At 39.6% G+C, this 25,209-nt stretch overlaps 1 protein-coding gene across 1 annotated transcript in view; it reads right to left on the bottom strand.

Annotated features, from left to right (window-relative positions):
* Window positions 1-25,209, bottom strand: part of LOC126234993 (dynein beta chain, ciliary-like) — a 732,993-nt gene that overhangs the window by 367,916 nt on the left and 339,868 nt on the right. Inside the window, exons 24-25 of the mRNA XM_049943730.1 lie at window positions 19,600-19,822; window positions 16,040-16,206 (exon numbers count right to left, since the gene is read on the bottom strand). Coding sequence (XP_049799687.1) covers window positions 16,040-16,206; window positions 19,600-19,822 — 390 coding nt within the window. The remainder of the gene's footprint in view (window positions 1-16,039; window positions 16,207-19,599; window positions 19,823-25,209) is intronic.

The raw sequence follows: 25,209 nt of genomic DNA, 5'->3' as shown, positions 1-25,209 counted from the left end.
TTTTGTTTTGCAAAGTGCACAATTTTACATTTCTGAACATTTAAAGCAAGCTGCCAACCATTGCACCAGTTTGAAATCTTGTCAAGGTCTGACTGAATATTTGTGGAGCTTTTTTTCAGACTGTTATTTCATTGTAGATATTTGCATCATCTGCAAAAAGTCTGGGGTAACTACTAATATTGTCCACAAGGTCAGTAAAATACAACACGGGACCCAATACGCTTCCCTGTAGTACATCCAAAGTTACTTCTCCATCTGTTGATGACTCTTCCTCCAAGAAAACATGCTTCATCTTCCCTACCGATAAATCTTCATTCCAGTCACTTGTTTCATTTGATACTCCATATGATCATACTTTTGACAATAAGCATAGGTGTCGTACTGTGTCAAATGTTTTTTATGCATCTACCTGACTGCCTTGATCCATGGATTTTAGAATGTAATGTGATAAAAATGTGAGATGGATTATGCATGATCAATATTCTTGGAATTTATGTTGGTTCGTTTGGAGGAGATCATTCTGTTTACGATGCCTCATTACGTTTGGGCTCAGAGTACCGTATTTACTCGAATCTAAGCCGCACTCGAATCTAAGCTGCACCTGAAAAATGAGACTCGAAATCAAGGAAAAAAAAATTTCCCGAGTCTAAGCCGCACCTGAAATTTGAGACTCGAAATTCAAGGGGAGAGAAAAGTTATAGTCCGCATCTCCAAATCGAAACAAAGTTGGTCCATTGTAATATGAGACACAATTTCGGTCGAATGAATGACGATACAGCTACAGTAGTTTGGTTCAAGTCATAAGCTTAGCAGTTAAGCTTTACCAGGTAGCCATTGATATGCGTCAGGCGCTCCGTCCTTATTTATACGGGTACCCTTCCTTTTCCACGTGCTTAGTTTGGTTTGAATTGATTGCTTATTTTTCTTTAATCTGATAAGTGCAGTTTTCTTTGTTATGGGTGTTTACGTCACTCTAAGCTGAAAATGCATTACTGTACTGTGTCCTGCATTGTTTGTCGCATTCTGATAGTGCGTGTTTATGGCCTGTTGCCGCACGCGGCATGGAGGAAAAAAAAAAATTGATAATGATCAACAAGAACCAAATAATAGACTGCGTATGATAGATGTTCTGAACGAGAGTTTAGCGAAATTTTTTCTTCGTTTGAAAATATTTGCAGGCGCCTCTTTAGTACATTACATTCTACACAGAAATTAGAGTCATCTTAGATTTAAAAATCTAGTCAATTGCCGTGCTTCATTTCTGACTGTATCACTATTAAGCATAAGAACAATACGAATATAAACATGACATGGCATGTATATTCTTCCGCGTTTGCTGTTGTCTCACTCTAGTTTCGTAGTTTATTAGGCAGATAGGATTTAAATGAGATAGCAGCAAACATGAAACAATACATGGCAAAAGGTTTATATTCGTATTATTCTTATGGTGACGAGAATACTGCATGTGATTCACAATTTATAAAAGTTCCTATTGACAACCATCTCTTCTCACAGATAGGAAGAAATGCAGAACGTAGAGTTGGCCATATTGACAAACATCCCAAACAAGTCTTGCCAGTCGGATTTTGATAGTACATTGAAATGCTGCTACATTCGAAGATGAACAATACGGAATTTGTATTTACTTCGTTGGATAATGTATGAAAATGCAGGGGTCGAAACTCGGGACGGAGAAAAAAAAGCTCGTCTTCCACCTTTTTTTTTATTTACTGACGCAGAGGATGTGGTGCTAGTATTTATCTTTGTGCCTACAAAGTATTCCTGTGTAGCGCTACATACATTCAACGGCAGAAGTAAGTTGTGGCGGCACCCACCATTTTTCAGAACTTCCGCTGCGTTGCACTCGATTCTAAGCCGCAGGCGGTTTTTTGGATTGCAAAAACCGGAAAAAAAGTGCGGCTTAGATTCGAGTAAATACGGTATGTACTGAGATCCTACAACAAATCATGTCAAGGATACTAAGTAGTTGTTTTGTGGATCACTTATACCACTCATCTCGTAAATGGGTGTGACCTGTGCTTTCTTCCTAATACTGGGCACAGTTTTTTGTTTGAGGGATCTGTAATAGATTATAGTTAGAACAGAGGCTAACTCAACCACAGATTCAATACAGAAACTGACAGGAATTCCTTCGGACCCTGGAGATTTGTTCAATTTTAACAATTTTGGCTGTTTCTCAACAACACCAACACATATTTCACTCATCTTCTCAGTGATAAGACAATTCAACTGTGGCAATTCTCCAGGATTTCGTTTGTGTGGGAACATTTAAAAACAGAGTACAGTATATCAGCTTTTCCTTTGCTACGCTCAAGTTCAGTTCCTGTCTCATTTGTGTTTTACTGAACACCAACTTTGGTGTCATAAACAGTCTTTACATATAATCAGAATTTCTCTGGGTTTTGTGAAAGATCATTTGAGAATACTCTCCTTCAGAATCACTGAAAGCTTCACACATAGCTCTCTTGACAGCCAATCACATTTCATTCAACAATCTCTTATATATTGCCTTATGGTTTGTTTCATGCATATTATGTAACAGTAGACTGGCAATGGCAAGGAAAGCGTTTCTGAAGAAGAGAAATTTGTTGACATCGAGTATAGATTTAAGTGTCAGGAAGTCATTTCTGAAAGTATTTGTATGGAGTGTAGCCATGTATGGAAGTGAAACATGGACGGTAAATAGTTTGGACAAGAAGAGAATAGAAGCTTTCGAAATGTGGTGCTACAGAAAAATGCTCAAGATTAGATGGGTAGATCACGTAACTAATGAGGAGGTATTGAATAGGATTGGGGAGAAGAGAAGTTTGTGGCACAACTTGACCAGAAGAAGGGATCGGTTGGTAGGACATGTTCTGAGGCATCAAGGGATCACCAATTTAGTATTGGAGGGCAGCGTGGAGGGTAAAAATCGTAGGGGGAGACCAAGAGATGAATACACTAAGCAGATTCAGAAGGATGTAGGTTGCAGTAGGTACTGGGAGATGAAGAAGCTTGCACAGGATAGAGTAGCATGGAGAGCTGCATCAAACCAGTCTCAGGACTGAAGACAACAACAACAACAACAACATGTAACAGTCTCTCTTTCTTCAGAAATTTCATTACAGTGACTTTATACCACAGAGAATCTTTCCATTATGAACTTTTCTGCTGTGTATGTATCTATCCAGTGCATGGTGAATCATTCTTTTGAACCTGAGCCATAGTTCCTTAACATGCTCCTGCCCTGTGCTGAAAATTTCAAGTTCCTCATTCAGATATGACATTACTGTTTTTTAAACAATAGAAAATCCAGGATGGAATATAACAGTATTATGAAAAGGATAATTGCTACTCGCCATATAGCAGAGATGCTGAGTCGCCGCTAGGCACAACAAAAAGACTGTCGCAAAATGAGGTTTTGGACAACAAGGCCTTTGTCAAAAACAGCCAACGACACACACACACTCACACAAAAGCAACTCACACACATTAGACCACAGTCTCTGGCAGCTGAAGCCAGACTACAAGCAGCAGTTTATGATGGGAGAGGCAACTGGGTGGTGGTAGGGAGGAGACTGCAGCAAGGAGGATAAGGAATAGCGCAGGATAGGGGTGGGCGAGGGTAAAGTGCTGCTACTGAGACTGTGCAGGCTTGAGGTGAAGTGGGTAGGGCAGTAAGGTACAGTCGGGAGGTTAGACCAAGGGTGGAGGAGAGAGGGAGGTATTGGAAAAGGAGAGAAGTAAAAAGACAGGATGCATTGGTGGAATACAGAGCTGTGTAGTTCTGGAATGGGAACATGGAATGGGCTAAATAGGTAAGGACAATCACTAACGAACGCTGAGGCCACCTCGTACCTGCATGATCCCACTAACAGCACTTTACTGTCCCCACCCCTACACTGCTATCCCTTTCCTTCCCCGCCCCAGCCTCCTCCTTACCGCCACCTGGTTGCCTCTCCCATCATGTGCTGCTGCTCGTAGTCTGGCTTCAGCTGCCAGAGACTGTGGTCATGTGTGTGCGAGTTGCATTTGTGTGAATGTGTGTGTGTTCTGTTGTCTATTTTTGACACAGGCTTTGTTGGCCAAAAACTCATTTTGTGACAGTCATTTTGCTTTGCCTACCTGTGACTCAGCATGTCCGCTATATGGTGAGTAGTAACTACCTCTTTCATAGTGTGACTACTGTTTTTATCTACGTTACGGAATATACATACCTCTCCACTTGTTTAAGTTGTCCATGTATGTATCCCTGTGGTTATATGATGTGCAGATAGACAAATGACATCAATTTATTTCTGCCTGCTAAGATCTTGCACACAAATTATTTACTTATTTACTTACATTGTAATTTTGCAAGCATGTGAGCAAGTTATTCGTCCACCTGGGCCTGATACTGAGGAGATATGAATTTGTTGCACAGCTGGATACTAGTGGGCCCAGGACACAGAGTGTGCCGTGGCCAGCCTGGCTAGTTAGTGTGCCGTGGCCAGCCTGGCTAGTTGTCCATTTCCGCCCCGGGCAAGCTCAGGTGCAGAGACAGTGAGTGTGTCACTGAAAACGGGTAAATCCCAGAGCTAGGAATTTGGACAACTGATGCTCATTTTGCGTTTGTGCAGAATGTGCTACCGGAAATGGTAGAGTGTCGGACACACTTAAAGATGGCCAGGTTACATCTTTTTGACATTCTACAATAACTCGTATCAAATATTAATGCAAATCTGAATACATCGGCGATTTCAGATACATGAGGCACATCCAATGACACAATGACATTTCAGTATCTTTGAGACAGAAGTTAATATTCAATAGTGAATAAACATTTACACAATGAACCTAAAAAGTAACAACTTTTGAACGTTCATGCTAAGTCAACATATGATATCTTAGATGATAGCATTGCACTATAGCTATCATCCCTGAAAATCTACTCACCAAGACACGACAGAACTCACACATAAAAGATGGTTGTAACTGACAAGCTTTCAGAGGCAGTGGCTTCTTCTTCAGGCATAAGGATTGATGGGGGAGGGAGAGGGGTGAAGGAAAAGTACTGGAGATGTCTAGGAAAAGGGGTAGATTTCGGATTTTCCTAGACCACTCCAGTGCTTTTCCTTCACCCCTCTTCCTTCCCCCACACTCTTCTGCATGAAAAAGGAGCCACTGGTTCCGAAAGCTTGCCAGTTACAACTGTCTTTTATGGGTGTGTTCTGCTGCCACTTGCTGAGTGTGACAATGTTTATAACATTTCTTTATTTAAGTATTGTTGTAATATATTAGTTCAGTCTCGGAAGTGGCATGTTGAGTCAAATCATGTCTTTAGAGCCTCAGAATGATGTATTTTTGGTGGGGATGGCCTTTAGCCAATGGGAGTTGGACAGTGCCAGAATACTGCTGGAGTCAAGTTCAGAGTGGGACTTTTTGAGGGAAGAGCTCAAGCATGCAATGCTGGTCACTTTGTGGCAAGGTCTGGAAGAAGGAAGACCTGTCTAGAGTAACATACATGATTCAGTCGTATAGGTGCTTGTTTATGGGCTGTGAACGACTGCTATCAAACTTTAACTTCTGAAGTGACTTCAAGAGGTTTGAATGTGCTCCAGAGTAGGACACTAACTTTTGCCACTCAATTTACAGAACTGAGAAAAGACATGGTACCGGTTACCATTCTTCATATTGTGTGTGTTAATTTGTTAATCAGCATGTTAAACTTTGAACTATTTTGAGCTGGTGAATCTTTCGTGTATTTTGATCAAGAAATGGACTTAATTTTGTGTGAGTCTTTGATGACTATTTAATTTGGGGACATTTGCTACCATTCTCGTATCGTTTTCAACATAACTTTACCGCATGCAATAAGAGTATTTTCTGTCTGCATTTTAACTGAATATCGCAGAAGCACTTCCCATTTATTTGAGATGTCTTTTCTTGAATAAACATTATTCAACATAATTCTCTGTTGTCTACATCAATTACAGACATTAAAACAGAACCACTGTTATTCGTTATTCATTTTACTTTAATTTTGTATTTCTGTGCATTTAATTAACTTGCAGTTCTAGCCAATGCATAGACTACTGACTGTAGGAACACAGCTACAGTGAATTATCTGCAGGGCATGAAAGCAGATGTGTAAGGCTCAACCCTATGACTACATCAAGCTACTCTTTTTAAACACAGCCGTGCCTACACCAAATACCTAAAGTACGAATAACTAAACTCTGTCTGAACAGGCCTTGGAAGGCCCAACAGTACTGACCGGCCGCCGTGCCATCCTCAGCCCACAGGATGTGGACATGGAGGGCATGTGGTCAGCATACAGCTCTTCCAGCCGTATGTCAGTTTACGAGACTGAAGCTGCTACTTCTCAATCAAGTAGCTCCTCAGTTTGCCTCACGAGGGCTGAGTGCACCCTGCTTGCCAACAGCGTTCAGCAGACCGGATGGTCATCCATCCAAGTGCTAGCCCAGCCCAATGGCGCTTAACTTCGGTGATCTGATATGAACGAGTGTGACCACTGTGGCAAGGCAGTTGGCTAAGTACGAATAACAGCAGGTAAAAATGCAATGGTTTGCTCGTATGGGATGCTGTTTAGGGGGAGTAACTACTCAAGTAGTAGCTGTTAGATGCCACTGCAATGGTTTTCTCCCCCAACATTCTGATGAAGCATGTTGATCGGGCAGAAACTCTATTATTGACTTAACTTTTTTCTCTATTATTATAAGAGAAACTGGAAGTCTGTGTCAATTTAATTTCCTTTGATGCAGTCTGTCTGAATTCTGAATTTGACTTAATGTCAATGTCCCACGTGACCTCAATAACTAAAGCGATTTGCCTTTGTGTGCTGCTGCTGGGCCACCTTACATTATCTACATTTACACCTACATCTACATCTATACTCTGGAAACCACCACGAGGTTCATGGCAAAGGGTACATCCCATTGTACCAGTTATTAGGATTCATTCCTGTTCCATTCATGTATGGAGCGTGGGAAGAATGATAGTTTGAATGCCTCTTTGTGTGCAGGAATTATTATTATTTTATCCTCGGGATCCCTGTGTGAGTGATATGTAAGGGGTTGCAGTATATCCCAGGAGTAATCATTTAAAGCTGATTCTTGAAACTTTGTTAATAGACTTTCTCTGGATAGTTTACACCTGTCTTCAAGAATCTGCCATTTCAGTTAGTTATTTAGATACGTGTTCCATTGATCAATCTCACGAAAACCATCTTTATGATAAGGAATGCATCAAATGTATAAGAAACGCTCACATGAATCACTGATTAAAAAAAAGAAAAAAGATTATCCCACTCCATTAAATGACACAAAATGCATATATTATACCTGTAGATTTATTTATTCCTATTCAAGAATTCATCTATGGATCTGTGTTATAGAAGGAGTTGTCAAGGAGATATGATTTCAAATTATTTTTGAAACTATTACTTCTGTCTGTCAGACATTTTATTTCATCCCGTAATTTATTGAAAAGTTTTACAGCAGCATGTTTTACCCCTTTCTGCGCCAAAGATAGGTTAAATAGAGGATAGTGTAAGTCTTTCTTTCTTCTGGTATTACAATCATGAATGTCACTGTTGTTTTTAAACTGGTCCAAGTTGTTGAGAACAAATTTCATTACTGAGTAAATGTACTGTGATGTGGTTGTGAGAATTCCTAACCTTTTAAACAGATGCCTACAACATGTGCGACTATGAGCCCCCATGCATTACTCTAACTACTTTCTTTTGAGCAGTGAATACCTTTTGCCTAAGTGTTGAGTTACACCAAAATATTACTCCGTATGACATCAGAGAGTGAAATTATGTGCAGTATTTTAGCTTGCTAATTTCTATAGCCTCAAAATTAGCAATTATACTGATTGCAAAAGTTGCTGAACCTAGTCGCTTTACGAGAGCCAAAATATGAATTTTCCAATGATGATTCTCATCTATATGTACACCCAAAAAATTAGTTGCTCTACCCTGGCTACTGACTTTTGTTGATGTGTTATATTTATTGAAGGAACTGTTCTCTTTGCAGTAGAAAATTGGATGTACTGTGTTTTATCAAAGTTCAGAGCAAGCCCATTCACAGAAAACCGATCAACAACTTTTCCAAAGACATTATTGGAATCATTTTGTATTGGAGTTTCTTTTACTGAATTAGTAATGGCACCTGTATCATCAGCAAACAGTGTCAGCTTAGCTTCTTGTTTTAGATAAGAAGGGAGGTATTTCACATACACCAACAACAGAAGGGGACCCATGATCGAACCCTGTGGAACTCCTAATGTAATTTCACCCCAGTTAGATGAAGTGGGAAATATCCTTAAATCACTTAATCAATAAAAATAAACGTTTTGTTTCCTGTTCTGTAGATATGTCTTAAACCACTCATATGCTGTTCCATTTTTATACCATTGAATTGTATTTTCTGTAACATAATGTCATGGTTCACACAATAAAATGCTTTGGATAAGAAACAGAAAATTCCTATTGTGTCATTTTACTATTTAAAGACTCTTTTATGTGGGCAGTGAAATTGTATACTGATGTTTCATTAGAACAGCATTTTTGACATCCAAACTTTGATTTGCTAAGTATCCCATTACTGTTGAGATGGCTAACCACAATTGAGTACACTGTTTCCTCAACGATTTTTGAAAATGCTGTGAGCAAGGATGCTGGCCAGTAATTACTGACATCTGTGGTGTCCCCTTTATTATAGAGAGGCTTGAAAATGGCATATTTTAACCTTTCTGGGAAAATACTTTGAGTTAGTGATACATCACTTATGTGACTCAGAACATCAGCTGTAACTGCTACACATTGTTTTAATATCTTGTTAGAGATGTGAACTACTCCAACAGAACATTTATTTTTCAAAGATTTAATGATTTTCCTTATTTAATAAGAGGTTGTTAGATGCAATTTAATCTGAAAGGGATTTATCAAAACTGATTACCATGTACTGCTTGGCTTTTTCTTTTGTACTATTCTCACCAACCTTTTCACCTACACTTAAGAAATGATTGTTAAATACATTAGCAACTTGTGTATTGTTGGTTAAGATGGTCTCATTCTCTTTAATAGTAATATTAGCTACCCCAGTGGTTACTTTTCCTGTCTCTCTTCTAACAACATTCCATAGTGATTTGATTTTATTGCCCGAGTTTTTGATTTCATCTCTAACATACATGTTTTTTTTCTTTAATTTTCTGACAACCTTTCTCAGTATGTTACAATAATTTTGTATAGTGTAAAATTACTTCTGGGCCTTTAATAATTATTTCCTGCTCATATATTTTTTTTTTCTTTCTGACGACGCTTTAAAACCTGTAGTAAGCAAAGGTTTCTTTGAAAACTGTTTGGTGTTACATTTAGTGATTTTTTTGAGGCAACAATGTTAAATAGGGATATAAATTTATCAAGAAATATGTTGCACTTATCATTAGCATTTAGCTAAATATACAGGGTTATTACAAATGATTGAAGCGATTTCACAGCTCTACAATAACTTTATTATTTGAGATATTTTCACAATGCTTTGCACACACATACAAAAACTCAAAAAGTTTTTTTAGGCGTTCACAAATGTTCGATATGTGCCCCTTTAGTGATTCGGCAGACATCAAGCCGATAATCAATTTCCTCCCACCCTCGGCGCAGCATGTCCTAATCAATGAGTTCGAAAGCATCATTGATGCGAGCTTGCAGTTCTGGCACGTTTCTTGGTAGAGGAGGTTTAAACAATGAATCTTTCACATAACCCACAGAAGGAAATCGCATGGGGTTAAGTCGGGAGAGCGTGGTGGCCATGACACGAATTGCTGATCATGATCTCCACCACGACTGATCCATCGGTTTTCCAATCTCCTGTTTAAGAAATGCCGAACATCGTGGTGGAAGTGCGGTGGAGCACCATCCTGTTGAAAGATGAAGTCGGCGCTGTCGGTCTCCAGTTGTGGCACGAGCCAATTTCCCAGCATATCCAGATACACGTGTCCCGTAACGTTTTTTTCGCAAAAGAAAAAGGGGCAGTAAACTTTAAACCGTGAGATTGCACAAAACACGTTAACTTTTGGTGAATTGCGAATTTGCTGCACGAATGCGTGAGGATTCTCTACCGCCCAGATTCGCACATTGTGTCTGTTCACTTCACCATTAAGAAAAAATGTTGCTCCATCACTGAAAACAAGTTTCGCACTGAACGGATCATCTTCCATGAGCTGTTGCAACCGCGCCGAAAATTCAAAGCGTTTGACTTTGTCATCGGGTGTCAGGGCTTGTAGCAATTGTAAACGGTAAGGCTTCTGCTTTAGCCTTTTCCGTAAGATTTTCGAAACCGTCGGCTGTGGTACGTTTAGCTCCTTGCTTACTTTATTCGTCGACTTCCGCGGGCTACGCGTGAAACTTGCCCGCGCGCGTTCAACCGTTTCTTCACTCACTGCAGGCCGACCCGTAGATTTCCCCTTACAGAGGCATCCAGAATCTTTAAACTGCGCATACCATCGCCGAATGGAGTTAGCAGTTGGTGGATCTTTGTTGAACTTCGTCCTGAAGTGTCGTTGCACTTTATGACTGACTGATGTGAGTGCATTTCAAGCACGACATACGCTTTCTCGGCTCCTGTCGCCATTTTGTCTCACTGCGCTCTCGAGCGCTCTGGCGGCAGAAACCTGAAGTGCGGCTTCAGCCAAACAAAACTTTATGAGTTTTTCTACTTATCTGTAGTGTGTCGTGACCATATATCAATTAATGGAGCTACAGTGAATTTATGAAACCGCTTCAATCATTTGTAATAGCCCTGTATATATATATATATATATATATATATATATATATATATATATATATATATATATATATATATATAGTGATAAGAGAGGGAAACATTCCACGTAGGAAAAATATATCTAAAAACAAAGATGATGTGACTTACCAAATGAAAGTGCTGGCAGGTCGACAGACACACAAACAAACACAAACATACACACAGAATTCAAGCTTTCGCAACAAACTGTTGCCTCATCAGGAAAGAGGGAAGGAGAGGGAAAGACGAAAGGATGTGGGTTTTAAGGGAGAGGGTAAGGAGTCATTCCAATCCCGGGAGCGGAAAGACTTACCTTAGGGGGAAAAAAGGACGGGTATTCACTCGCGCACACACACACACACACATATCCATCCACACATATACAGACACAAGCAGACATATTTAAAGACAAAGAGTTTGGGCAGAGATGTCAGTAGAGGCAGAAGTGCAGAGGCAAGGATATTGTTGAATGACAGGTGAGGTGTGAGTGGCGGCAACTTGAAATTAGCGGAGATTGAGGCCTGGTGGATAACGGGAAGAGAGGATATATTGAAGAGCAAGTTCCCATCTCCGGAGTTCGGATAGGTTGGTGTTAGTGGGAAGTATCCAGATAACCCGGACGGTGTAACTTACCAACAAACACTGTCTGCCAGTGTCCATTCATGCGAATGGACAGTTTGTTGCTGGTCATTCCCACATAGAATGCGTCACAGTGTAGGCAGGTCAGTTGGTAGATCACGTGGGTGCTTTCACACGTGGCTCTGCCTTTGATCGTGTACACCTTCCGGGTTACAGGACTGGAGTAGGTGGTTGTGGGAGGGTGCATGGGACAGGTTTTACACCGGGGGGGGTTACAAGGGTAGGAGCCAGAGGGTAGGGAAGGTGGTTTGGGGATTTCATAGGGATGAACTAAGAGGTTACGAAGGTTAGGTGGACAGTGGAAAGACACTCTTGGTGGAGTGGGGAGGATTTCATGAAGAATAGATCTCATTTCAGGGCAGGATTTGAGGAAGTCGTATCCCTGCTGGAGAGCCACATTCAGAATCTGATCCAGTCCCGGAAAGTATCCTGTCACAAGCGGGGCACTTTTGTGGTTCTTCTGTGGGAGGTTCTGGGTTTGAGAGGATGAGGAAGTGGCTCTGGTTATTTGTTTCTCTACCAGGTCGGGAGGGTAGTTGCGGGATGCGAAAGCTGTTGTCAGGTTGTTGGTGTAATGGTTCAGGGATTCCGGACTGGAGCAGATTCATTTGCCACGAAGACCTAGGCTGTAGGGAAGGGACCGTTTGATGTGGAATGGGTGGCAGCTGTCGTAATGGAGGTACTGTTGCTTGTTGGTGGGTTTGATGTGGACGGACGTGTGAAGCTGGCCATTGGACAGGTGGAGGCCAACATCTAGGAAAGTGGCATGGGATTTGGAGTAGGACCAGGTGAACCTGATGGAACCAAAGGAGTTGAGGTTGGAGAGGAAATTCTGGAGTTCTTCTTCACTGTGAGTCCAGATCATGAAGATGTCATCAATAAATCTGTACCATGTCATCAATAAATCTTCCCGTTGCAATGTGCTTGGGACAACAGTACATTTTCAGGCGGACAAACTTCCGAAATTACAGTAGTTACAATTTTCAACAACAGATGGCACTGCAAGTGATGTGAAAGATATAGAAGATAACGCAGTCTGTGGGTGCGCCATTCTGTACGTCGTCTTTCTGCTGTTAAGCGTGTGCTGTTCACAACGTGCAAGTGTGCTGTAGACAACATGGTTTATTCCTTAGAACAGAGGATTTTTCTGGTGTTGGAATTCCACCGCCTAGAACACAGTGTTGTTGCAACAAGACGAAGTTTTCAACGGAGTTTTAATGTAACCAAAGGACCGAAAAGCGATACAATAAAGGATCTGTTTGAAAAATTTCAACGGACTGGGAACGTGACGGATGAACGTGCTGGAAAGCTAGGGCGACTGCGTACGGCAACCACAGAGGGCAACGCGCAGCTAGTGCAGCAGGTGATCCAACAGCGGCCTCAGGTTTCCGTTCGCCGTGTTGCAGCTGCGGTCCAAATGATGCCAACGTGCACGTATCGTCTCATGCGCCAGAGTTTACACCTCTATCCATACAAAATTCAAACACGGCAACCCCTCAGCGCCGCTACCATTGCTGCACGAGAGACATTCGCTAACGATATAGTGCACAGGATTGATGATGGCGATATGCATGTGGGCAGCATTTGGTTTACTGACGAAGCTTATTTTTACCTGGACGGCTTCGTCAATAAACAGAACTGGCGCATATGGAGAACCGAAAAGCCCCATGTTGCAGTCCCATCGTCCCTGCATCCTCAAGAAGTACTGGTCTGGGCCGCCATTTCTTCCAAAGGAATCATTGGCCCATTTTTCAGATCCGAAACGATTACTGCATCACGCTATCTGGACATTCTTCGTGAATTTGTGGCGGTACAAACTGCCTTAGACGACACTGCGAACACCTCGTGGTTTATGCAAGATGGTGCCCGGCCACATCGCATGGCCGACGTCTTTAATTTCCTGAATGGATATTTCGATGATCGTGTGATTGCTTTGGGCTATCCGAAACATACAGGAGGCGGCGTGGATTGGCTTCCCTATTCGCCAGACATGAACCCCTGTGACTTCTTTCTGCGGGGACACTTGAAAGACCAGGTGTACCGCCAGAATCCAGAAACAATTGAACAGCTGAAGCAGTACATCTCATCTGCATGTGAAGCCATTCCGCCAGACACGTTGTCAAAGGTTTCGGGTAATTTCATTCAGAGACTACGCCACATTATTGCTACGTATGGTGGATATGTGGAAAATATCTTCCAATGTTGTCTGCTAACATTTAACTTCTTTGGTGATAATACTCAGTAAATGTCTGAAGATGGCCTTGTAAGCCGGAAACCGGTTAGCAATAAAAATAATATTGTAGAACAAAAGCAAACTGGTGCTTTTCATTTATTATTATAATGTTGTTCTACCAAGAACTGACGGAAGATTCTGTTAATCAATTGTGCATCATGCTCTGATAAGCCATTTATCAGATAATCCATTTATCACAGGGAAAGCAGGTGTTATTTTTACATCCTCTTGCTACACAAATACGTTATCTATTAGAGTGCTGCTGTCTTGAGCTATACGTTTAGGGACGTTGATCAGTGATTCTAAGTTATATGTCACTAATAACACTTCTAGTTCACTTCTGTATCATAGTGACACACTCCCAAGGATTAACCAAACTTGTGACCATTGATGCTGCTCATCTCTGTATACTTTCAATATCCCACGTCAGTGCTGCCTGGTACGGGTCCCACACACTTGAGCAATATTCTAAGATAGGTCACACAAGTGATTTGTAAGCAGTGTCTTTAGTAGAATGATTGCATTTCAGCTGTTTTACCCATAACCGTAACTAAGTGATCCACCCACTTTACCCACAACTGAACCTATGTGATCACTGCATTTCATACCCCTATAGAGTGCTGCACCCAGGTATTTGTATCAGTTGGCCAATCCAACAGTGGCTCACTGGTATTATAGTCATAGGACGCTATGTTTTTTTCATTTTGTAAAGTGCAAAATTTTTCATTTCTGAACATTTAGAGCAAGTTGCCAGTTTCTGCACCATGTTGAAATATTATCAAGATCTGACTGAATATTTAAGCACCTTCTCTCACGTAGTACTTCAATATAGATAACTTCATCATCTGCAAAAATCCTGATTTTACTAATAATATTGTCTGCAAGGTCATTAATATACAACATGAACAGAAAGGGTCCTAACACAGTTGACACTGAGGAGGTCACTCTGTTCAAGGTACCTCATTATATTTGAGCTCAGAGTATGTTCTAAGATTCTAGAACAAATCTATGTCGAGGATATGGGACAGTAATTTTGTGGATCACTTCTACTACCCTTCTGTAGACAGATGTGACCTGTGCCTTTTTCCACAAACGGAACACAGTTGTTTTTTCGAGGGATCTACAATAGTTTATTGTGAAAAGAGGGGCTACTTCGGCCGCAAATTCAGTATAGAAGCTGACAGAGATTCCATCGGGGCCTGCAGCTCTGTTCAGTTTTAACGATTTCAGCTGTTTCTCAACACCACTGACACTAATACTTATTTCATTCATCTTTTCAATGGTATGAAGATTAAATTGGGGCAATTCTCCTGGGTTTTCATTTGTAAAGGAACATTTGAAGACAGAGTTAAGCATTTCAGCTTTTGCTTCACTATCCTCAATTTTAGTTCCTGTCTCATTCACTAGGGACTGGACACTAACTTTGGTGCCATTAAACAGTCTTTACAACCGACCAGAATAACTTTGGAGTTTGGAAAATGTTATTTGACAAAATTCTGCTATGATAGTCACTGACAGCAACACACATTGCTCTCTTGACAGCCAAACATGTTTCATTCAGCATATCTCTATCTATAGTCCTATGCTTTGTTTTACACCTATTATGCAGCACTCTCGGTTTCTTTAGAAGTTTCTTTACAGTGACTGTGTACCATTATGAACTTTTCTACTCAGTACATATTGATCCAGTGTGTGGTCAACTATTCTTTTGAACTTGAGCCAGAGTTCCTCTACATGCTCCTGACCTGTGTAGAATGTTTCAAATTCCTCACTGAGATATGACATTACTGATTTTTTTATCTAGTTTACTGAACCTATATCTCTGTCTGCTTGTTTCAGTTTTCTTTGTAGTTTGGTAATAATTGTTGCCACAACCACACCATCATCACTGATACCAGTTTTGATGTGGGCATCCTCAAAGAGGTCAGGACTATTTGTTGCCATTTGATCCAATATATTTCCGTCATGAGTCGGGTTCCTGACTAACTGTTTTAGGTAGTTTTCAGAGAAGGCATTTAGTACAGTTTCACATGATGTCGTATCATGCCCACAACTAACAAAATTGTAATTTTCCCAATTAATTTTCGGATGATTTAAGTCTCCCTGTGGCCACTTTCTCTCTCTCTCTCTCTCTCTCTCTCTCTCTCTCTCTCTCTCTTCCCCATCCCCCTTTTCCATCCTTCTCCCTCTTTTTCCACCTCTGTCCCTTTAACCTCTCCTCCCTTTCTTTCCATTGTTTCATTACTGTTATTCTCTCAACTTGAAAAGAGGCGAAATTAACTGAATCATACATCTCAGACTAAAATGAGAGTGAGTGGCAGTAAGACAACCATATCTTTTTCAGGTAAGAAATTACTTGAATAAATCCAGTTTTCGAAAATATTCGCGATACTGGTTTTGTCTCAGGTCAAATAAGTTTATTCGCTTCCTGATAAGCGTAACCTCAGCAGCCATAAGTGGAGTAACTTGTTGTTTCACAGTTACAGCAGTCTTCTTTGTAGCAATCCATCGTTCAGGCAGTTCCTAAAAATCAGAAACAAAAAAAATATATTGTCCTACGCTAACTATAGAACAATAATTACTGAGGAATAACATGATCATAGAATTTTTGTTTTTTTATATGGTTAAACTACTTGCCATTTTCATATAAGTGCAACAATGGCAGCAGATCTTGAGTCAAGTCACTCAATAAATACCTTAGATTGCAGTATTATTAATACTGACAGAACTGCAGACAATTCATTCTAGTATAAATGGTAACATTCAGAACACTATCATTAGAATATATTAACGTTGGTTAGAAGCAATTTACCAAGAGGAACGAAGTGTTACCAACACTTCAATGATAGTAAATGAATACTCCTAAAACTATAAATCTGAGCATGGGAAAAAAGGTACCAGACACTACAGTCAATGATGCAAGGTTTCTAACTAGGAAAAATTATCACGTGAGCAAAGAAAATACTTGTGAGGATAAATACAGATATTACACCATATTTTGCAGATACTTGCTGTTAATTTTCTATTATCTTTGGTATTAATTTTATACATTATCTTTCTTCCTAATGTATTTGATATTCAACATAAGTCCTTAGTCCAGTTTTCCAAAGCACCATACTTTAATGCATATAATATGAACACTGCACATATACTTTCACTTTGCTTGCAAAGTGAGATGAGTCTAAAAGGAATCCATTACTATTGCTATCTCTCTTAATATATTTAATTTTTCTTATTATTTTATAAGTAAATAATGAAAATTTGAAGATTCTATTAATCATAGTACAGAGATGTGTTTATGTGGTGAGCCAGATGGCACGAGTAGTTACTGATAATTGCTGTAGTTGTGTTTATTAGTGTCACTGTCAGTGGAACAGTCAACCTCTACTCAGTAGAAAAATGCCACCTACATACCACTTTGTAACTTAATAATTTGTCTGTTACAAGGTGTACAACCTTGCTTCCGCTGTTTTTTCCCCATCATTTGAGACTTTAGTGAAACAAATTGGTTACACACGTATCATTCAAAGTATTTTCCATCCCAGGCCACTACTTTCTCCCATCTTTCGGGCAGTGTACAGATCCCGTGTTGAAGAAATTGTTCATCTTTTGAAGCAATCCATGAATTGATCCAACTTGTGACTTCTTCATGAGATCGGAAGTGTTGGTCAGCCAGGCCATGCGCCATTGATCTAAACAGGTGATATTCGGAGGGAGCAATGACTGGAGAATATGGCGGGTCGGGTAGGACTTCCCATTTTAAAATTTCCAAGTACATTTTGACCTCTTTTGCAACATGGAATCGAGCGTTGTCGTGCTGCAAAATCATTTTATCGTGCCTCTCGCAGTATTGCAGCCATTTGACTTTTTAACGCTCTGCTCAAATGCATTAATTGCATTCAACAATGAGCACCTGTCATTGTTCACTTGGTTTTAAGACCTCATAGTACCCAACACTGAGCTGGTCCCACCAAATGCGGACCACGATCTTGGAGCTGTGAATATTCGGTTTGGCTGTCGATGTGGAAGCATGGTCGGGATATCCCCATGATTTTTTGCATTTAGGGTTATCGTAATGAACCCATTTTTCTTCCCCAATCACAACACAATGCTGAAATCCCTTCCGTTTTCTCTCTGAAGCAACTGTTTGCAAACACACAAACGCCGTTGAACGTCTCTTGGTTTCAGCTCACACGGGACCCAAGTTTCTTCTTTCTGAATCATGCCCATAGTCTTGAGACATTTTGAAATGGCTTGCTGTGTCACTCCCACTAATTGTGCCAATTCTAGAGTTTGACGCAAGTCGTCACTCAGCAATGTCTCCAATTCTGCATCTTCGAAAACACTCTCTCTTCACCCATTAGGCCAGTCTACGTCATTAAAATTACCGTTCTTGAAGCGTTGAAACCACTCATGACACATTCTTTCACTAATAGTGTCCTTACCATACCTACTTGAGAGCATTGGATGAGACTCAGCCGCTTCGTTCTTCATACTGAAACAAAACAGTTAACCCCTCCTGCAAATGACGAGAATTAGGCTCATAAACTGACATTTTCAATCAAGAACAACTTTATGATGCAGTCACAAATCAACTAATGTTTGAATGAGGTTATGTTGACCGACGTCCAAGCTAACTGCCTGACGTCTGCGATCGTTTTCTTACCATTGTCGCCACCTATTGGCAAACGGCGGAAGCAAAGTTTTACACCTTTTATTTGTAAGTTTTTATCAAAAATGTATTCTCTAAGTGATTTATGGAAATGCATGTTCTCAAACGTTCTAGCACCACATAGCTAATATGTCTTCTTATTTATCTCAGAATGAAAGGTATCTAAATAGTAATGTTAACATCTGGATGAACTATTTTCACCCTGCAAGATAAACTGTGTGTCACTGCAAGTTGTTTTTTATTGTATCAGTTGACAAGAGATGAAATGGAAGTATTATAGTCAGAAATGCCAAAGGTGGAAGATCTTTGTTCTAGAGGACAATATTAATATTTCTAAGATGTTGAGCCCATTCATGGCTTGTTCTCACACAACACATTTCCTGACACATGTGATGTGCTTGCAGGATTGTATTCAGTTAGTTTCCCTCTTTTCTTTTGATGGGAATTAAAAATGGCAGTGATATCAGACCTGACAGGGATCTTTTCCTTCCAAGGCATAAACTGAGGTCCACACTCTTTGGCATTTTTGAATTCATTTAAGTCATTTTGTTCTTCAGTATTTAGAAAGAGTGCACTAACACTAAGAGCTTTTTTAAATGAATTTTGAAAAGTTATTAATTGTACCAGTTTTTATTTCTCCTATGTCACTGGCATGATAATCGAAGGATTTTACTAATCTACAGTTAACTATGTAGTCTACTGGTTAGCACTACTGGATATTGACAAAAAGATTCCTGATTTGTTTTTGGGTGTTGACCACTGCCTCATGAAGCCAAACTGCTTAATTAAAGTGTAATAGTTCAACTGACACACAAGTTATTGAAGGGGTAGCAAAATACCTGTTGTCTCATTAAACAGGAAAAATTTTCAAGCTTCAGTTTAAACAGCATACCACATTAGAGCAAAAATCTGTCATTATTGGCCACTCACATGACTAATTTACAATTTTTGCACAATTTATGCAACAATAAATTGGATTGGACGCTGTTACTGCACAACTCTTTTGGAAGTAGTAAAGGGACTATCACCCAGTTACTCTAAAAACTTCCTCAGAGACCCTATTATTCTACAACTTCTATCAATGACTTCTGCCAAAAAACTTCTTCAAACCAAGTCACATGCCAAACTTCTCATATTGATATTTTTGTTGTACCTTATAATGATACTATCATCTGTCTAAATAATGAAGTTTTCAGTTTTTAATTTTGTAGGCTATAATATCAAGTGATCTCCAAAAAACCTACCTGTAGCTGTAAGTACACTTCTTCTGAAAATTCAACGTCATATGTCTTTAGCAGATCAATCATTTCCTTAATAGGCTCAAACATTTCATCTGTTTTTGGTGTCCTTTCCTTTACATGAAACAGGTACCCCATTACTTTCAGAAGACCATCATAGTCCCCTTCCAAAACTGGCTGCAGGAGACCATTATCTGCTTCATCAATAAAGTCATTTAGCTCTTGAAGGCTGAAAATATGCAACAAATAATTTGTACATTGTGTGAACCACACTAGTTCAAAATGTAAAAAAGAATTATAATTATCTTGTAAGATTTGAGCAACCAGCAATGTACACACATAAAAAAAAGTTTTGCATCACCCCAGTTCCCAGAACTCCTAAAGATAAATGTTGACTGTGGATATTGTATCACAGACAGTCCCTTTGATTGTTTTGAGATGTCACTAAACCCACCCAAAGATGTAAACAACCATGCTTGAGCAGCGCCTATTACACAGAAGTGGTCTGACAGCTGATCAGTTCCACTCATTCCACCAAGAAGGAGGTACACAGCTCATGTTGTCTGTAGTTCAATCACGTCCGCATTGTTACTTTGTGCCTGGAAGGGCTCTCAACAAGGGAAGTGTCCAGGCATCCCGGAGCGAACCAAAGTGATGCTGTTCGGACATGGAGGAGATACAGAGAGACAGTAACTTTCAATGACATGCCTCGCTTAGGCCGCCCAAGGGCTACTATTGCAGTGGATGACCGGTACCTACGAATTATGGCTCTGTAGAATACTGAGAGCACAGCCATCATGCTGAATAATTCGTTTCATGCAAACACAGGACGTCGAGTTATGACTCAAACTGTGCGCAATAAGCTGCATGATGTGCAACTTCACTCCCGACATCCATGGTGAGGTCCATCTTTGCAACCACAACACCATGCAGCGCAGTACAGTTGGGCCCAACAACATGTCAAATGGACCGTTCAGGATTGGCAGCATGTCCTCTTCACCGATGAGTGTCGCATGTGCCTTCAACCAGACAATCGTCGGAGACGTGTTTGGAGGGAACCCAGTCAGGCTGAATGCCTTAGACACACTGTCCAGCAAGTGCAGCAAGGTGGAGGTTCCCTGCTGTTTTGTGGTGGCATTATGTGGGGCCGACATATGCTGCTGGTGGTCATGGAAGGTGCCATAATGGCTGTACGATACATGAATGCCATCCTCCGACCGATAGTGCAACCAAATCGGCAGCATATTGGTGAGGCATTTTTCTTCATGTACAACAATTCGCAACCCCATCGTGCACATCTTGTGAATGACTTCCTTCAGGATAATGCTGTTGCATGACTAGAGTGGCCAGCATGTTCTCCAGACATGAAGCCTATTGAACATGCCTGGTATAGATTGAAAAGGGCTGTTTGTGGACAATGTGACCCACCAACCTCTCTGAGGGATCTACGCCGAATCGCCATTGAGGAGTGGGACAATTTGGACCAACAATGCCTTCATGAACTTGTCGATAGTATTCCACAACAAATACAGGTATTCATCAATGCAAGAGGATGTGCTACTGGGTATCAGAGGTACCGGTGTGTACAGCAATCTGGACCACCACCTCTGAAGGTCTCGCTGTATGGTGGTACAACATGCAATGTGTGGTTTTCATTAGCAATAAAAAGGGCGGAAATATTTATGTTGATCTCTATTCCAATTTTTTGTTCAGGTTCCGGAACTCTTGGAACTGAGGTGATGCAAAACATTTTTTGACATGTGTACATAAACAACAGTGGGCTGAGTAACCACAAATTATGTACATTAAGATGTCCAAGTCATGGCGTATTGAGACAGAATTGTTGGGCGGTACCTACCTTCAGCCGGCAAAATTCCCTAGTACTGCTGATAGACATCTCCTTTTTCAACTTTGGCTACCCTCATCCTCATTACAGGTGGGTCTCTCTCATCCTGGGGTCTGAGAGACTCGCCCTTCTTTTTTAACCTCCCCCAACCCATCCCACTCTGATTCTCATCCCCACCCCCAGGAGAGGACCTAATTATTCAGAAAGCTAGGACAGTGTCATGTACTTTTACATGTGTCTATTAGTAGTGCTAGGAGGTATCTGTCTTCTGAAAGTAATTAGTGGTCACCAAATATGTCTCATAATTTTTTTTTTTCCCCTGACTGGACTGTTCTGTTCATAAAATTAAAATGTTTAAAAGAAAAAGTTTTCCAGACAGCAGACAAATATAACTTTTATTTTCTTGAAGGAAAGACGGCATAACAGGAAATTAGGAATATTGTTAGTGGCTGTTCTTCCTTAGCTGCTATTTCAAATTTATTTATCATGTAGCTAAATTCCATCTTTTGCAACTGAACTTTTGTGCAAAAACGGAATTTTTCTTATCTACATAATAAATATAATGAAAATAATTAAAGCGCTGCTCAATGCCCTTTTGGTGAAAAGGTCTTTAGAGTAGAGCAATAGCTTTGACAGGACAGGGATAGGGGACATTATTAGTGATGTCCTTTCACCCAAAAAGCACCCAGGCATTTATCTTTATCAATGTACATAAATTACAGAAAAAAATTAATCTGGATGACAAGATAAGATGTGACTCCTGTTCCTCTGGAACTCAACAACCCTAATAAGTGTCATCTTGCTCAGTAAGCAAGAATAACAGCACTGCATAATTTTACTGTTGGTAATTACAATATTAAGTTCATGTACTATATGTAACATGATTCCATTTAACTCTTAGTCTGTTTTATAGTATTTAGAGTAAATCAAATATTTTGCTGGGAAGCTGTAGCACCAACCATAACCAAGAAACTACCATCGTACCTTTCTCCTAATACTGACCATAATTAATAGTTCAGAGATGACTGGGCAGATGCAGTTGTTTGTGCATTTGTTTGACAGGTGATGGCATGACGTGAGTCCTGACACAGGTGAGCAAGCTCATGAGGAAGTGGCATGTGGAGCTGATTGTCTTACCAGCTGACAACACATCAATGCCTGCTGTGTGTTGGCACAATATGGGTACAACAAAGTAAGCTGGCTCTGATAAGTGCAGCAGGTAAAATGAAGGGTTACTGCAACTGGTTTCTCCCAGGCAAATGTCTGTTGCTGGCCTGCACATGATGTAAGGATGCCGCCAAGGCACAAACTCAGAAGCTGCATATATTTCACGGTGACCGCATGAGTAAAATCCTTATTAATAATTACAGAGAATAGGTAATGGTGCCACACATGAATGAGAGAAACGAGGCATGGAAGCATGTCTAAACACCCACTTTGTAGATACAAGAGTGCTTTATACATTGATGTTGAAAGAGATAAATGCACCTAATATCTCTGAAAATTAATAACTTCTAAACTCTTTCAGCAATGAAGTGTCGAAAGATAGTGCTTGACGAGAAATATTGAAAAACCAGCTTCAGAATTTCTATTCAAACAATACAATTTGCATTACAAGCCAGAATCCTGATTCCAAGGATTACAAATGCATTTTAGTACAAAATCAACTGCAAAACAATAAATGTAGAGCCAATATTAGGCTGCAATAAATATCTGTAGACATTTAATTATCATTAGATTTAATACAGACAATATTTAATATTAAATACTGTAATGTTAAAGTTAACTATTTCACTGAATAAGAAGCAAACAGCACAAACACTGAGGACCCTAGCAAAAAAACTAATGTCATTATGGAGAAACCGTTGAAATTCTAACCCTTAAGGTTAATATGCAACCAATGAAAGACATTATGATGGATTTTTTGATAAAGAGGCAATGGAACAGATATGTTTTAACAGCCCTAACGAATCAGTATGCACTTGGAGGTCATCTAAAGTATTTACATGTCTAATTTTTATCATAATATGTACAGTATGTGTAATCAGACAGCATAATCCTGGCACATTGGATCAGCGAACACAGCTGTTGGTCAAAAATTTACAGCAATCAGCAGAAATTTTATTTCCACGCGATTTCATCTTGGTAAATGTGAAATGCCAATTATCTTTAGTGCATCAAAATATTCGAGGGCTTAGACGTAAAATTAATGAACTACTTATGTGCATTGATGAATTAGAGTCATCAAACCCATTTGATATAATCTGCCTCTCTGAACATCATGTGACCACTGGTATAGATATGTTAAACCTTACAGAATTTAAGTTAGCCTCCTACTTCTGGAGAAAGGAGAAGTTGCCACATTTGTTAAAAACAGTTTTAAATTTAAGAATATTGACATTAATAAATTTTGCTTAGAGCAGCACTTAGAAGCATGTGCAATGTAAATAGAATTTCATAATAGGTCCTTTATACTGGTAGCCATATACAGAGCACGTTCAGGAAATTTCAACCTGTTTATAAACGGCCTTGAAGATTTATTATCTCATCTAAAATTAAAAAACAAAGAACTAGTGGTTGCTGGTGATTGTAATATAGATGTCCTGAAAAACACTGTCAGTGAACAGTTACTGAAATCAGTTACATTGTCATTCAATTTAATTTCTACAGTAAATTTCCCAACTAGGGTATACAAATGTTCTAAGACTGCCATTGATAATATATTTATAGACGATTCTGGGCAACTAAGCCACATTAAAAAAACCAATAGTAAATGGGCTATCTGACCATGACATGCAACACCTAACATTAAATTTTGAAAATTGTCAGGGTAAAACATCTATCAGAACTGAGTACAGAAGGCCAATAAAACAGTCAAAAACTGAGAAATTTAGGAGATTGCTCAAAGAAATTAATTGGATGGATGTTTACAGCATCCAAGACACAAATGGAAAATACAAAACATTCATTAATAAAGTTAGCACCTTATTAGTAAATTGTTTTCCCCTGAAGGTAACTCAAATTAAGCAAAAGTCAAATAAGAAACCATGGATCACACAAGGGATAAAGATATCATGTGAGACAAAAAGGAAACTCTATCTGATACATAGAGACACCTTTGATACTAGCATTATAGCTCATTACAAAAATTACTGCAAAATATTGAAGAAAGTTATCCAGATATCTAAACACCTGCATTAGGAGAAGAAGATAAATACATCCAGCAATAAAATAAAAACAATATGGGATATAGTTAAGTCAGAGACAGGTAGGACCAGAAATGAGGAGGAACAAATAGCTCTAAAAATTAATGAAACCCTGGTAACAAATGCATGTTATGTTGCAAACCATTTAAACAAGTATTTTGTCTCTGTTACTGATAGCATGGGGTTGTCAGGTTCAGTAAATAATGCAATGGAATATCTGAGACCAGTGCACACAAGAAATCTCAGTAAAATGGAATTGACACTTACTTCACCCAAAGAAATAGAATCCATCATAAAGTCCTTGAAATCAAAGCATTCTAGTGGTTATGATAACATATCAACAAAGTTAATAAAACAGTGTTCATGTGAGCTTAGTCATATCTTAAGTTATTTGTGTAATCAATCACCTGCCACAGGAACATTCCCGGACTGGCTTAAATATGCTAAGTTATACCTCTCCAGAAGAAAGGGGACAAAGAAATGCCATCACATTACCGACTGATCTCACTTTTGCCAGCTTTTTCAAAAATCTTTGAAAAGGTTATGTTCAAGCATCTACTTAAG

Source organism: Schistocerca nitens, chromosome 2 (genome assembly GCF_023898315.1).
Source record: "Schistocerca nitens isolate TAMUIC-IGC-003100 chromosome 2, iqSchNite1.1, whole genome shotgun sequence".
In the NCBI taxonomy this organism is placed as follows: Eukaryota; Metazoa; Arthropoda; class Insecta; order Orthoptera; family Acrididae; genus Schistocerca; species Schistocerca nitens.
Note: the sequence above shows the minus strand (reverse complement) of the source record. Positions and strands in the feature narration are given on the sequence as shown.